At 53.0% G+C, this 14704-nt stretch overlaps 3 protein-coding genes across 4 annotated transcripts; 1 reads left to right on the forward strand and 2 right to left on the reverse strand.

Moving 5' to 3' along the window:
• Positions 1–575: 575 nt before the first annotated feature.
• LOC112899283 lies at positions 576–1639 on the reverse strand. Its single transcript, XM_025967695.1, has one exon. The coding sequence runs from the start codon at positions 1513–1515 to the stop codon at positions 1114–1116; it is 402 nt and encodes a 133-aa protein (XP_025823480.1). The 5' UTR covers positions 1516–1639; the 3' UTR covers positions 576–1113.
• Positions 1640–7104: 5465 nt separating this feature from the next.
• Positions 7105–7893, reverse strand: LOC112899293. Its single transcript, XM_025967707.1, has one exon. It carries the CDS (start codon positions 7775–7777, stop codon positions 7394–7396), a length of 384 nt encoding a protein of 127 aa, XP_025823492.1. The 5' UTR covers positions 7778–7893; the 3' UTR covers positions 7105–7393.
• A 3260-nt stretch (positions 7894–11153) lies between these two features.
• On the forward strand, positions 11154–14588 carry LOC112899259 (hippocampus abundant transcript 1 protein-like). Of its 2 annotated transcripts, XM_025967671.1 has the most exons (13): positions 11154–11372; positions 11466–11577; positions 11680–11792; positions 12016–12377; positions 12547–12622; positions 12846–12932; positions 13114–13194; positions 13290–13322; positions 13522–13575; positions 13664–13705; positions 13793–13871; positions 13963–14033; positions 14116–14588. In XM_025967671.1, exons 1-13 carry the CDS (start codon positions 11208–11210, stop codon positions 14200–14202), a joined length of 1362 nt encoding a protein of 453 aa, XP_025823456.1. In that variant the 5' UTR covers positions 11154–11207; the 3' UTR covers positions 14203–14588. The 2 variants fall into 2 exon arrangements, with proteins under 2 accessions (XP_025823456.1, XP_025823450.1); XM_025967665.1 differs by having other exon boundaries at positions 11154–11577.
• The last annotated feature ends 116 nt before the right edge of the window (positions 14589–14704 follow it).

The following is a 14704-nucleotide window of genomic DNA, read 5'->3' on the forward strand; positions in this document are numbered from 1 at the left end:
GTATTATGCAGTGTGAAGCATACAGGAATAGATATGGCCAGTGGAGTGTGCATTATTTTCACACAGAAAGGCATTTCTTGTGAATCCCATCTTATTGATGCTTTTAAACTCTGAACTACCTAAAAGGTCGGAATAAAGACCATGATACACTACAAAAACGCTTGCCAGTTTTAACTTAACCATTTGTACGCTACTTGAAATAAAGCTGGAACTGCACATCAGCACACAACCGAAAGCAGCGGCATGCGCTAGTGTGCTCCGTTGTAAAATCTCGACACAAACATAGGTTATGCATCTGGTCACCTTATTTTGATTCGAAAATCCAAAATAATGCCGAGAGAAAAGGCGAGGCCCGGCCCGTACAGCGGCAACAGCAACCACAACATGGCAGGAAGCTTACGGCCAACTAGTGGATAACAGGAAGAACAAGAGACCGTGGTTTCTTTAATAGGACAGCCATCTGGCCATGTGCGACGGAATCTTGGCACCGGTTCTCCTTTGCCCCGCTTCTAACCACTGATACTTTTGGTTATGTTCCATGCCAGCCCAACCGAAAAGCGAGCGAGCAAACAACAGAACAGGGTAAACTATTTCTCCACAGTAAAAAAAGTACATGTACATGTGACGGATTCACGGTTCACCATTTCACTCACGGGATCACAGTGGCATAGCATGGCGACACCGTAAAATCTCACTGCCGGACAAGAGAAAAAACAGCAGCAATCCTGGCAGCTTGCTACTCCCCTGAACAACATGCTCGCACCATCAGCCGTTCTCAAATCACAGGTTCACAGCAGGGTGGATGCCGAAATCGGGATCAGTTCATCAGCCATCAGCACTTGCATTGTGACCCGAGGTCCAAAACACATCTCGATCTTTCCTCCCCTTTTGGTTCATACCAAAAAAAAATTCACAGGGCAAAATGCACAAACTGGAGGAGGACGATTAAGCAGCCATTGGAGCCCATGGTAAGCAGGGTCCGGAGCAAAACAGCGCTGTACACATACATCTAGCACTTAGCGGTGATCAAAACGCACCCAACCCATAATTAGTCAAGAGATTACTAGCCATCAGCGGGCGCCGTTCGTCTACTAGCGGAGCGGCGCCCGGCGGTCAGTAGACCTCCTCGGGGATGCTCTGCAGGCCGGGCTCCCACTCCCCGCTCGCCTGCATCCGGCGCGCCGCCTCGGCCGCCCGCCGCATGCTGCGCCGCCGCAGCGACTGCAGCCTCTGCTCCGCGCCCGGCCCGGCACCCCCCGCCGCGCGCTGCCGGTGCCGCTCGCCGGTGGCCGCCGCGGCCGCGGTCACCGCGCCGGCCCCGTCGCCGAGCGCCGCGACCATCTGCTTGAGCTCGCGCTTGCTGACGACGATCTTGACGCGCACCGCGCCGCCGACGTCCTCGCGCGACAGGAGGCGGCCGCCGTGGTGCAGCTGCTCGAGCGCCGCCGCCGCCGCCTTGGACTGGTGCCGGGCGTCCGCGGCCGCGTCCCTGGGGAAGAAGCACCTGGACGCCATCCGCCCGTGCCCGGCCTCCTCCTCCGGCGGCGGGCGAGCTCTGTTCTTGTACACCCCCTCCTCGCCTCGACGTCCCTTGCAAGTTACAGCACGGAGGCTAAAAGCGAAGGCAAAGTGAATGTGCGGGCTGCCGAGCAATGTGACACCACCCCCATACCAACATCCTTATATACTCGCTGGCGACGCCTTCACCTCCCGGCGAGCGCAGCCACAACACAACTGTCTCCAAATACGCGCCCCCTGCGTCCATGACACGCGGGCCCGGGCCTGGACCACCCTTACGTCTTCCCTGACCTCCTTTACCCATCACCTGTGTGTGTCTGTGACCTGTGCAAAGCTTTGGCTCCTCCTCCCCTCATCAGATTAAGATTTCGCTGGGAGTAATTAATAATTAGTAAAGTAATGAGGGGATGGGGGTAGCTTTTTTAAGACTTTAAAACAATCATGAGACAGGGAGGGGGGCTAATTGAGATGGGGAGCTGAATAAAGAAACGGGCGCCTCACATGGCCGTCCCTCTCCTCGCGGAGCAGCCGGGACGACGGAGGAATCATTGGATCGACGGGGAGCAAGCGGAGAGGCCCCTTGCTGCTTCCACATTGTTGCAGGCTAGAGCTACAGATACTGACGACTCGTCAAGTACGCGTACATGTACGTATCTCCGGTTCTGTGTTCGATTCCGATCCTGTATTTAGACGCCACAGCTAAAGTACATTGGAGGCAGAGAACCTAACGCCAGGGTTTTTTTCCTCGAAAAATCCATGATCGTTCGGATATATTGCTCGGTCGCGTCCCTTTCAGGGGCGCCGGATCGATCGGATCCTTGCGTGCACGCGGGACGAGGATCGATGAACCGAGCTGCTAGTTGTGCTGATAGAACAGTCGAACGGATCGGACGGTCGCGAGGCGACACCGATGATTTAGAACTCCATTAGAAAAGCACGTCGAGATGGCTCGGAGCCCGGCCGGCCCCTCGTAACCGTCAGTTAACCACCAGCAGCATTAGGAAATTGCTCCAAGATCAGGGCTGCGCTGATGATTAAACCCCCAACTAGCACCGCGCACCCGAAAGATCAACGCGGACGGTGAACCAACCCTCCATGATTGCACGCAGTTTGTAACGCGGGTCCGATTTTTTTCCCCCCGACAATAATGCAGGCAGATAACACGGGTCCAAAGCCTCAAAGGTTGCCGCGGCGTCTCGCTCGCTCGCAGCCTGGTTTCCCGGCGCGGCAAATGCTGCGCAACGAGAAGATCGCAGGGCAGCACGGCAATGCAGCACCAGGCCAGCGCAGGTACGGGCGTTGAGTGTGCGTAGACGGGTCACGAGCAGTGGCCAGCCATATCGAGCCGGAATCCTGCATGGTGTGTGAAACGAGTTCGATCTCCCTCCTAGCTGCCTGCGTCTGCGTGCTTTGATCAGATAGGTTTCGTCCGCTCATGTGGCTATCTCCAACCGTCGTTCTCTATATCCGTCATTTACAGACTTCTCTATATCGTTCTCTATATCCATCATTTACAGATTTCTCTACAAGATTCTCTCCTCTATATCTCATTTCTCTCCAACAACGTTCTCTAAATCTCGTTCTCTATACATTAAACCCTATATTAGAAACGTATTTTGTTCCAAATTTTTGTACGTACGTATTTATCATACCTCAAATGCTATGGACATATTTTATTTTTATTTAATCCAGTGTTTAAAACGTAAAGAAAAAATAGAGAAGAGGAGAGAGAATCTCTATATATAGAGGAAACCTGTAGCGTTCTTTATTTTAGAGGACCATTTAGAGAACGCTGCTGGAGCATATAGAGAACGGAATCTTCTCTATATATAGAGTAGAGAACGGTTTAGAGTCTCCCGTTGGAGACAGCCTAGCTACAACGAACTTGTCAACGGGCCGGGCGTACGCAGTCTTTGGCTTCTCCGGGGGGGCTTCGACGACCGATCTGGGTTATGTGGCAGCGTACAATGCATGGCGGCAATGCTCGCGGGAAGGGGTAACATGCACCAGCTCGTGTGGCTGCCTAGCTAGCAACCGTTTTTCTTTGGGTGCACTGCAAACCATAGCTTCACAGAGATATTCCCGTAAACAATGCCTGCCTGCCTGCCTGCCTGCCTTGGAGCCCGAGGATGATGTATCATGCACAATCTTTGCATTGCTGCCTAGCTTTCTTCACATGGACAAAGCTAGGCCCTGCGCTGTACGTTGCGTGCCGCGCGGAGCGTCGCCATCGCCGCGGTGGCCCACATGCCAGCCTCGATCATTCCCCGGCGACCTAGCTAAAGAAATAAAGAATATAGATAGAGCTTAAATTAGGAGGCTTGATTTTTCTAAAAAAATAGGAGGCAAATGCTAATGCAGGGGCCCTGGCCAGATCGGTTGGATCTCAGATTATTTTTTTTATAACTCGCTGCTAGCTGCGGCCTGCGGGCATGTTGAGGAGGTTGTTGCTTCAAGGAAGGTCCCCTGCAGCGCAGTTTATACAGCAAGGACTATGCTGCTATTGTGCAGCTCCGGGAGCAGCACAACCCGTCTGGTATAGCTTCTTTTAAATAACTTCTGGAACAGCTTCTCCGGTTAGCTGAAACTGAAACTGTTTTCAAAATTATTTGGCAGAATGCGGGTCTACGGGAGAAGCTGAGCGAAGTTATGGTTTTCAGCTTCTTCTCTCCAGTATAAACTGGAAACAGCTTCATTAGATGCTTCATAAGTAATTCTGCTGGGAAAATATCCCTTTAATACAACTTCCTATAAAACTTTTTTTAACCTCTTCAACAAGCTGTGGGCTCTAAATCGGGCGCTGGTACTACGGGCCGAGCGGCTCTGCTGCAGCTAGCTGCTCTTGTTTGCTTGCGGCCGGAATCCATGCAGGCAAGTACGTGAGGTCTACTCACTACGGACAAGGCGCATGTGAAGGGGGGAGGGCGCCCCTTTTCAGGTCAACATTGTATGGGAGCGTTCAGTATGTTGCAGGGGCAGGGGAGGAGCCAGCCCCTGCGATCCCAAGATTCGCGTTAAAACTGCTTGCTTGATACTAGTACGACGATGGATTCGTCTCATCCCACGGAGGATCCACCGGGTAGCGAGCCCGCGAATCTGCGATCGGAGCTGGTGATCGACCTGTCGATCCTGCCTGACTGGCTAGGATCGATCTTCAGTCGCGCCCGTTTTTGACACGTAGATGATACGAAGTTGCTTCTTGCCAAAGATCCACTTTAGTTAGTGTAACCAAGGCTTGGGAGGAGCTGCAAGGTTACTTTGCGACGAAGAACGCGATGACGGTAAAAATGAGCAGCTGAAACCCTAGGTTGACGAGTCGGTACAACCCTTGTGCAGCAAGTGACGTGCGAGTGAATCCGCGATCGATCAACCTTGGCTTGCGCAGCAGAGGCGTGCATGGCTAGCTAGCTCGCCGGCACAGCTCTCGTAATTGCTTTGACAGGTCACATGCACTCCGAGGCTGACGGGCCCCACCCGCGGAATAGACAAAGATGAGGGAAGAGGGAACCCGAACAATAAAAAAACGAGGAAACGCTGTGACGCAAGGCTGATGCTGGCGTGACGTGTGCCTGCCGATGCTCCAGGCCCAGGGCCCCCCAGCTCCGACTCGACGTCCCGATCGGCGTTCGGCGAAGGAAATTATTTCGGATAAGCGGGACGCGTAGCAGCCAGCGCCCTGCGCCCATCCGTCCAGTACACCGCAACTTGTGCGCGCTAAGAGACATGGCAGCGACCTGGCTGGCCTCCTGATCGGGGCGGGCCCCCAGGCTGTGCACGGGCGAGCGGACCGTTCCGCCGTCCGGCCCCGGCCGCCGGATCCCGCCCCGGCGGCGAGGATCGGGGCTGCCCTGCGCGCAGGGCCCACGCGCTGCGCGGCGACGCACGGCCAGACACGCGTGCGCCCCCGCCCCGCGACTAGGAGGCGTGGGAGCTAGCTGGCTGGCTGGCTCTGTCCGTGGCCCCGGCCGAGGTCGTTGCGTGCCCGCGCCTCCTCCTGATGGCGAGAGCTCGGGCTCGGATCGAGCCCTCGCGATCGGGGGGCACGGCCGCGCACGGTCGTTTTCAGGTAGGTCACATGCGCGCCCTAGCTGTCCCCCGCGCTAGCGGAGCGCCGGAGCCTCAGCGGCGCGGGGCCGCGGCTGCTTGCTGCAGAGGTTGTAAGCGCGCGCGTCACCGGCACGGCTGTCCTCTCGTCGGGTTGCGCCTGCGCGGCGGCCGCTGCTGTCACGGCGAGGTTTCTGGGCTCGATCCGTGGCGGCCGCCTACGCAACGCAGCGTGGGATGGCCTCGCCACGGCCGTGTCCCCATGTGCGCGTTGGTGAGCGGGCCGCCGTGGAGCCGGCCTGGATTTTCGCCGCTTCCGCGTCGGTTTGTCCGGGAGGGCACCGGGCGTCGAGCGGTGCCCCTGTACTACCTGAACCTTGGTGACCGAACGCCGCGCCCCGGCGGTGGTCTGATCGTGACAGTTGCGCGCCCGCCTGGCTCTCGTGGAATGGCGGCGGTCAGATAGGTGGTCTGATTGCTTGCTAATTTGTATTTCTGGAACGGTCGGTTGTATATGTATAGGAAATTGGACCGCGATTCTATTTATTTAAAGTTCGAGAGTGTTATTCTGTACGAAGTACAGTTGGCGGAGGAGCCATGGTGTGTGTGGCACGTCTTTTTTGCATCACCTCCTCCGCAGGTACGCGGGGGCCACTGGCCAGTAATGCCGTTGCGATACGTATGCAGGGCCTTTCCATTTTCAGTGTAACTGCATATGTAAGGCCGGCCAGGTGGCGCCATGGCCGCCGCTCGCTCTGCTTCATGGCGCGAAGAAACGGGATGAAGTGCTAGCTCGTGGAGCAGCACGGCGCGGTACTGTCAAAACACTTCATCCGGGTGCTATGGTTAGCAAGTACTGAATGGGAAAGCTTTTCCTACGTACTAGCGCTGATGCCTCGGACGCCCGGCAGGACCAGGCTGTGTGTGCTTCGAAAAGCTTGCACAGCTTGAAAAGCCACTGACGATCTGTCTGACGGTCCTTCGTTTCGCTTCTTCCACGGATCTGCAGCGCTTCCGCAGTAAACCCTAGCTCTCCCTTTGCTCCATTGTCGCGGGAGAAAACCTCACTTACGTTTTAGAGTTTTTTTTAAAAAAAATCCAAATCACTTGCATCACCGGGTGATCGATCAGCAGCAGCAGCGTCAGGATGACGCATTGCCTTGGCACTGTGCAAAGAACCAAGACGAGCAGTGGATGCGACTCGATTTGATCGACTTGATCTGCGCTGATGCTGATTAGACGTCGGCAAGTGAAACATACATCTCACAGGCCACCCAGTAGGCCATGGTGCCATGGTGGTGTACTGTTGCTCCTCCCGGGTCATGTCATGCGCAAATCCACTGTAAACCCCTCGATTAGATCTCGTCGAACTACTTAGCAGGAATATAATCTTGTGGCCGAGCTGGATCGCATTGGCCACTTCTCATTTCGTTGCAGCAGCTAGAGCAGTAGAGCTAGCATCTGCTAGATCACTGACAGTCTGACACACACACACACGGGCCAGGACACCAACTCGACGGCGAAGAAAGGGACTTGACACGCTGTTTGGTTCCTTTTTCCCAGTTCATTGTCCTTTACTGGTTGATTGAGTTGAATCCGGGTATGTACACCGTCCGATCTCTCGGAAACAGAGGGAAAATTGTTTCTGGATCGATGGATCCAAATGCCAGATTAAAATATGTGACATTTCAAATCTGGGATGCAACCATTGGGCGCTCATTTTGGCCCAATCAAATCGGCTGGTTGCAATCCATCAGGAGGAAGAATAAGGCGAAGATTAGGAGAGAGCTATACAAGCAAAGAGTGGAACACTACGCGAAGGCACGCCTGGCTAAAAGCACTCCTCCGGGATGCTCTGCAGCGCCGGCGACCACCGGCCCCGGCGCCTCGCGGCGGCCACCACGTCGGCCGCCGCCTGCTTCTTGGCGTGCTGCCGCCTGAGCACGCTGACTAGCTGCTCCAGCGCCGGCGGCAGCGCGAACCCGCCGCCCCCCGCGACGGCCGCGGCCACCTGCTTGAGCTGCTGCTTGCTGAGCACGATCTTGACGCGCATCCCGGGCCCCGCGCCCGGCACGGCGGCGGCGTCGGCGACGCTCTCGCCCGTGGACTGCTCGATGGCCGTGACCGTCTTTGTGTCCAGCTGCAGCCGCGGGCACCTCGCCAGCTTCCGACCGTCCCTCCTCATCAACGCCGGCGCGGCAGCCTCCAGCTCCATGGATCCGAATGCCTCTCGCTCTCGCAGTCTCGCTTGCTCTCAGCTAAAGCTCCTTTCTACTCTCGACTCGATCTAGCTGTTGTAACGCCAGTAGCTAGCGAACAACGAAGGGATATATAAACACCTTACACCTCTCCGGGTCTCAGGCTAGGGTTTTTATATAGAGGAAGTTTACGAGTGAGACAGCTCAGAGGCGCCTGCCTGTCCATGTAAAGATCGGAAAGGGACGCAGCAGGCGGAATCTTTCTCCCATTTTCCACGGGATTAGTTAGAGCTCGGCTGTTTAAAATACTGCCCGGTGTGCAGAGGGAGATGGAGATGGTACCTGCAGCGTGTCAAACCCTACGAGGCTGCCTATACTACGACGCAATGGGCTGGCCCCGCCGCGTCACATGCCGGTGGGGGAATTTTTTCTGAGGACCAGAGCACACCGGTGCGTCCCCGCAGGTGTGATCTGGATTTCCCGTGAGCTAGAGCTTTACAAGTGGACTCATGTGCCATCCTCCAATGGAGATAGAGATCGATGATGCGTCCAAGTGTCCAGCAGTCGCACTGTTTCTATGTTACCTGAGCTCGTTTTTTTTCCCTTTAAAAAGTGATCATTTGATGTGTACTTTCAGATCTGAACGTCGTGCATAGATGCCGCGGTATGATACGTGCAGTAGATAAAAAGTGTTATGATATTGCCATGCTCGTCTCGTACATACGACACGTACGAGTGGGGGTAATTAGTGCCGCTGTGTGCCGAGCCCTGTCCCTGCCTGCGGGGAAGAGCCGAGCCCGAGCTGAAAGGATAACGATCGATCATCCACGGATCGGGAGGATAGATCATGGATCCATTGATCGACAGACAAAGAGGCCAAAGCAAGCGTTCAGGCAGGGTGTTGTTAATTCTGACAGCACGCATGCGCGCCTCTGCGCCCTGCAGCAGCCTGCTTGCGTTGTTAGATCTCCGTTCATAGCGCAGGTCACTGGCCGCCGTATCATCACATATGTCTGCTGAAAATAATAATATTTTAAAATATTTTTATCTTTATTTTATTCTAAAATATTATTATCTCCAACTTTTTATTTTATTCTGAAATATTGTGGTATGAAATGACACAGCGGCCATTCCCACGTGCGCTTCCGGCATCGTTGCAGTGGTCGCATGTGTATGCGCACGGGGCGTACGCATCTGGCACGAGTTTAATTTGGCGTTATTGGATGAATGCAACTACTTGGTTTAATTTCTGACGCTGCAGCTTGGAGGCCAGCCAGCTGCCGACGCGGTCCGTGCGTACGTACAATGCTCCAGTAGAACGTGGTCTCCCTTTTACAGCAGCAACTGCATCGTGGACTACTGGCCGCCGCGAGTATACTCTTTGGTGACCGGTGGATCGGGCGGGACCGGACGCCGGTCACCCGCGTGGAAGGCCGTAAAGAGGAAACGCCGTGCCGTGCAGCCAAGAACGGGGAGAACCGTGGGCACGTACCGCACACCGACGTCGCGCCCACACGGCCACGGGCGGATGTATATGGGATTGCCGGCCAGCGCTCATCACTCGGTGGCTCGGCGTTCTCGGGTGGTTGCCGGCCGGTGCCGGGCGTGGTGGTGGCCCATCGGGGCAGGGGAGGAAGAGGAACCAGTCAGTGCAGGACGGTGGCCGCGAGAGCTGGACAAGAGCGCGTTGCTCCATCTCGTTCCATTCCTCCGGCGAATATATTCTGCCGACTCGGCTCGACTCGCCGCTGCGGTTCAGTCGTGTGGGGAAGAATTTTCTTCTGGGCCAGGAGTATGATATTTTGCGGGGGATAATGTGCGGCCTACTGGCAGATGAGGCTGCCGCGCTTAGAATATGAGGGAGGGAGAGCGGACTGGGCGCCCTGCTGGGATAATACTCGGTGGTCTAGGATATAGTAGTACTACTGCGTTGGTGGCCAGTCAGAAGTTCGACGGAGGATTAAGCAGCGTGTGTTCGTACTGGGGGGCGACAGGCTGGCTGCCTCAGCATTTGACACGTAGCGCTCATTGACCTCAACCGAAAGTGCGAAAACATTCCCTTCAGAAAAGAAGGAAATAGTTTTCTTGAGGGGAAGATAAGGAGAAAATAGTATATGAGAATGTATATGCATCTTCAGGCCCAGATTGTAGGCCGCTGTTGATTCTCATAGAAACGGTCCAGTTGTATAGACGAAACCCACTTGTTGTTGGGCTGTCGCCTATGTCACGCTGAGGCCCGGCCTTTCGAATCCGTTTCGCTCCGACACGATTGGGCGACTTGCCGCTACTACTAGAAGGCCCAATCTGCTTTTTTCCCCTTTTCTTAATCTAACTGTGAAAAGAAATCTGTGTCACTCAAATGAATGAAAAGGCACATGTACTCTTACTGCAAGAATTGCCCCAGGTTTTGTTCAGCATGATACTCCGCCACCTGAAAAATTCGAGCTAATTTTACTTGTGCGGCTGTGTTACTTATATGCTGGGAAAAGTACGTGCGGACAGGAAGCATTCAGGTTCCCCGCAATCGGGCAGAAGAAGAATCAACGGGAAACCCCAGCCCACTCGTAATAATAGCAAGCGAAACGACTTCGCGCGTCTCCACGTGACGCGGCATCGAACCCCTCTTCAGAGCGGATCGGCAACAGACCAGAAGCTAGCGGCTTCCCCCATGAGCAAGCAACCCCTGCTCGTGATCGTGGCACCACACAGAGCCAGGCAGCTCGCTCGGCTCGAGCGCAACCGCCGCCGGGACGGGAGCGTGCTGCGCGCACACCGCACATGCCAATCAACGGTGCTGCTCGTCATCCTTTCCCGGAAGCAAGGCCAACGGCGATGCGGCCGACGAACCAGATCCGACCGCGCCGTCGCATCCTTCCGTTCCCGTCAGGAATCCGGGGGTAGCAAGGCACCACCGGGACCGGGACCCAATCAGCTCGCCCCGCGCCGGGTGTGGGGTGGAGTGCACTCCAGAGCGCACTGCCTCTCTGTCGATGCCCCATGCGTACAAGGCACCGAAACCCCGGAGCCGGAGGTCCGCCAGCTCGTCGCCTTGCGGCGGTCGCCATCGCCGCGGCACGCGAACGGCGCCAGGCCAGCTCTGGTGACAGTCGCCGTACTGTAACAACACTGGGCCGCGGTGGTCTGGCCTGTCCGGGCACGGCGCGCGCGAGCTCGGCAACCCGAGAGGTCGCCACCATTTTTTTTAACTGATGGGATGATGATGGGATCAGGACAGGAGGCCACCACCCTAAGCAAGGGTGAAGTGTTGATGTGAGCTCCTGGCCTTGCTTGGAAGCGTTGCCTTCGCTTGATCTTTTGTCGCAGCGTGGCGCCCGTGGTGGGGGTATAATAAGAGACCGACCGGAGCAGAGTGACATGAACGCATGCGTTTCTGTTTATTTTATCTCCTCAGCTCGCGGAGAAGTCTCACAGCTCCGCGCCAGCGCCATGAAGGACTTCGCGGGGCTGGGGCACCTGTTCGTGGTGTCCTTCCTCTTCTACTTCTCCTCCTTCATGGTGATCCCGGCGATCACCGACGTCACCATGGAGGCCGTCTGCCCCGGCCGCGACGAATGCTCCGTCGCCATCTACCTCAGCGGCTTCCAGAACGCTGTGAGCAGCAGCAGAGCATTTGCCTCGGTTCCGACAGCTAACAATGCCAGGATTCATGGCATCTTTGCTCTGATGAACGACTCGTGCGTGCAGGTCACCGGGCTGGGGGCGCTCGTGGTGACCCCTGTCGTCGGGAACCTGTCGGACAGGTACGGGAGGAAGGCGCTGATGACGCTGCCGGTGACCGTGGCCATCTTGCCGCTTTGTAAGTGGGGCTAGCCATAATCTCGCTTTGTGTTGCTAAATCATGCGGCGCATTTGCTCAGATTTGGGGACGAATCACCTCTGTTTCGGGCTTTTTTCGCAGTTATATTGGCGTGCAACCGCTCGGACGTGTTCTTCTACGTGTATTACGTGGCAAACATCGTGGCCGGGATCTTCTGCGGGGGCACCATGCATTGCCTCTGCCTTGCCTACGTGGTAAAATACAAATTGCATTGCAGCAGCAGATATCAAATACTTATTACTCGTCTGCTGCCAGGAAGCGTAAAGCACTGTAATAACAAGCAAAGAAAAAGAAAAAAAAACTCCAAAAACAAACGAGGAACTGAAATGGCATGTACAGGGCCTGCGTGTCAGTTAAACAGAAGTTACGGACCCACTCAACAGCTAGTCTTTGACCATGTCAAGTGTGTGGACGCAGGCGGACCACGTTGGGCCCAGGCGTCGCACGGCGGCGTTCGGTCTCCTCTCCGGCGTGTCGGCGGCCGGGTTCGTCTCGGGGACCCTGACCGCGCGCTTCCTCGCGACCTCTTCCACCTTCAAGGTCGCCGCCGCCGTCGCTATGGTGGCCGCGCTTTACCTCAGGGTTTTCCTACCGGAATCCGGCGTCGTCTCCTGCAGTGACGAAGCCTGCGATCCGCTCCTCCAGGCTTCATCCTGCACCTCCTCCACCTCGTCTTCTGCTTCATCCTCCGACTCCGATGAAGACCTCTCGCCGAGGCTTCCGCCACAGAAGGGCGGGTTGCCGTCTCTATCCGACATGTTTGCGCTTCTCACGGGCAGGTGAATTCTGTGCAAAAGCCTTTTGTTATCTAGGATAATCAGTATTGTACGACAGATCATTTGTGGTAGTGCCCTTTTTAGAATCGTTCTAACTGAGAATTTTTTTCCAAATTATTTTGGAATTTGTGAATAATTTACTGATGGGTGGTTTATTGCTCCGTCCGTGTAGTTTGGCCTTATCAGGGGCAGCAACCATCACTTTCTTCTACAGTCTAGGTGAACATGGCCTTCAGACTGCATTGATGGTATGCTTTTTTGAGTTAACGTCTGCGATTCATTTATAGTCTTTAAATCTTGGAGAAGTTCTAGCATTCAACAGATATCTGCAGTATCGAGTTTCTATCCTGCGTGTTTGCAGGAGTTTATGACCACTTTTGTATTGTATTTCTATTGATCAGTTGCACAAACTGGCCATCACTTATATGTTTCCACAGGCTATATGATTATCAATATTCGAATCATGTGCAGTTCTACCTGAAGGCACAATTTGGTTACAGCAAAGATGAGTTTGCCAATCTACTTCTAATTGTCGGGTTTGCTGGAATGCTATCACAGGTAACAAAACCATAATAAATGTAATAAAAGAACTGTAACGTGATTGTAGAATTGTAGCCCTGAATTTTAGTTATGCTTAAGCTATAGCATTGATTTTTTTCAGTCGTTTCAAGACTCCAATAGTATTCTTTCATTTCTTGAGGCACATTTGTCTTTTCTGATATTTGGATCATCTTTGCAGCTAATTGTAATGCCTATCTTGGCTCCAATTCTGGGTGAAGAGATACTGCTTATTGTCGGGCTGCTAGGAGGATGTACTCATGTAATAGCTTTTCACCAAGATCTTTATCTGATACTCTGATCCTTAATCAGCTTATTTCTGTAATTTTTGACTAAATATTTTAACAAATATTGCAGGTTTTCTTGTATGGCATTGCATGGTCATACTGGGTACTTTCTTTGAACTTGTCAATTTCTTCATATGGTGACATTTTAGTTGATATTCCTGTCCCATTGACATGATCCATATGAAAAACCATGCTGGCTTTGTAATTCAGCAATGTGTTCCAAGTGTTAATATAATTAATGCCAATCATCTGTTGAGCATCTCTGTTCACCTGTTCCTGAACTACTTTGAATCATCTTTCAGGTGCCCTATTTTTCTGCAGCATTTGTAATTTTGAGTGCTTTTGTTCACCCATCTGTAAGCCACTGTTAGCTGAATATTATTTTTTTTCCTTTACCTTATGTGAGATTCCAAACAATCCTGATGATCACTTCAACTTTTATAGATAAGAACCAATGTATCAAAAAATGTCGCATCAAATGAGCAGGTAATTTCATTTCTGATTGCAGCGAATATCAGATGTTTGTCTTATATTACCTGACAATTGACACTTTTGTTTTGGCATACCTTCTAGGGAATTGCTCAAGGATGTATATCTGGGATTAGTTCTTTTGCCAGCATATTAGGTCCCCTCATTTTCACTCCCTTAACCGGTAAGCATCCACTTTATAATCAAAGCAAGTATAAGTATTGATTTAGCAAGTTAAGCTGGCACAGAAGTCTCATTTCGCGTTCTTGTGCCAGCATGGTTCCTTTCTGAAACAGAGCCCTTCAACTTCAAAGGTTTCAGTATTTTGTGTGCTGGCTTTTGCACCGTAAGTCTTCAACGGAAATATTTTGGATTTTTTGTTTTGTGCAAAATTGACATTTAGTACTAATCGCTTGGTACTATTGCAGCTCATTGCGTTTATTATCAGTATGAGGATTCGTGGGGCTCAATCTAGTGCATGCAAAAAGAGCACCGTTCAGCATGAACAAGCATGACATAGGATAGTGTCGTCTACTAGGTTTTTATGCTGCCCATGTACATAGACGCAAAAGGACAGGATGAAAGAAGCGTATCTTGAAGCAAAAAAAAAAGGTATAATGACAGAAACTGCTGGGAAAACATGGTTACTGGAGAAGGAATTATCCCATGCATCTTGGCATTTTATCCTTCATTGGAACAACGCATATTGCAAACTACAATTGCCACGCCCTCAAGCAAGTTCAGTCGTGCTGTAAATTTGCTGCTAGTACCACGAAACTGGACCACTGCATCTTTTGTCTGTTGTTTCACTGCTCCAGCGTGTCCATGAATTAGCGTTTCCATACTCATAGAAGCAGTTCGGGAAGAATTTGAATCAGAAAGCAGTTAAGTTGTTTCAGAGGGTTCCTGCTTCTTCTATTCATATGTTTGATTTGACTAGTTTCCTAAGGTTCGTCCTTTTAGTATTTGTTCTGTTTGGCCCATTTTGTTGCCTAATCCGTGTAATCAGAATTCGGG

The sequence above is a fragment of the Panicum hallii genome, chromosome 1 (genome assembly GCF_002211085.1).
Source record: "Panicum hallii strain FIL2 chromosome 1, PHallii_v3.1, whole genome shotgun sequence".
In the NCBI taxonomy this organism is placed as follows: Eukaryota; Viridiplantae; Streptophyta; class Magnoliopsida; order Poales; family Poaceae; genus Panicum; species Panicum hallii.

What these genes read in the sequence shown, in the direction of transcription:
- LOC112899283 (XM_025967695.1), bottom strand. Translation starts at nt 1,515, where the DNA reads ATGGCGTCCAGGTGCTTCTTCCCCAGGGACGCGGCCGCGGACGCCCGG.
- LOC112899293 (XM_025967707.1), bottom strand. Translation starts at nt 7,777, where the DNA reads ATGGAGCTGGAGGCTGCCGCGCCGGCGTTGATGAGGAGGGACGGTCGG.
- LOC112899259 (XM_025967665.1), top strand. Translation starts at nt 11,208, where the DNA reads ATGAAGGACTTCGCGGGGCTGGGGCACCTGTTCGTGGTGTCCTTCCTC. An exon ending in GTGCTTTTGTTCACCCATCT is followed by an intron (nt 13,576 to 13,663) that starts GTAAGCCACTGT and finishes CAACTTTTATAG; the next exon opens with ATAAGAACCAATGTATCAAA. An exon ending in TGTGTGCTGGCTTTTGCACC is followed by an intron (nt 14,034 to 14,115) that starts GTAAGTCTTCAA and finishes GTACTATTGCAG; the next exon opens with CTCATTGCGTTTATTATCAG.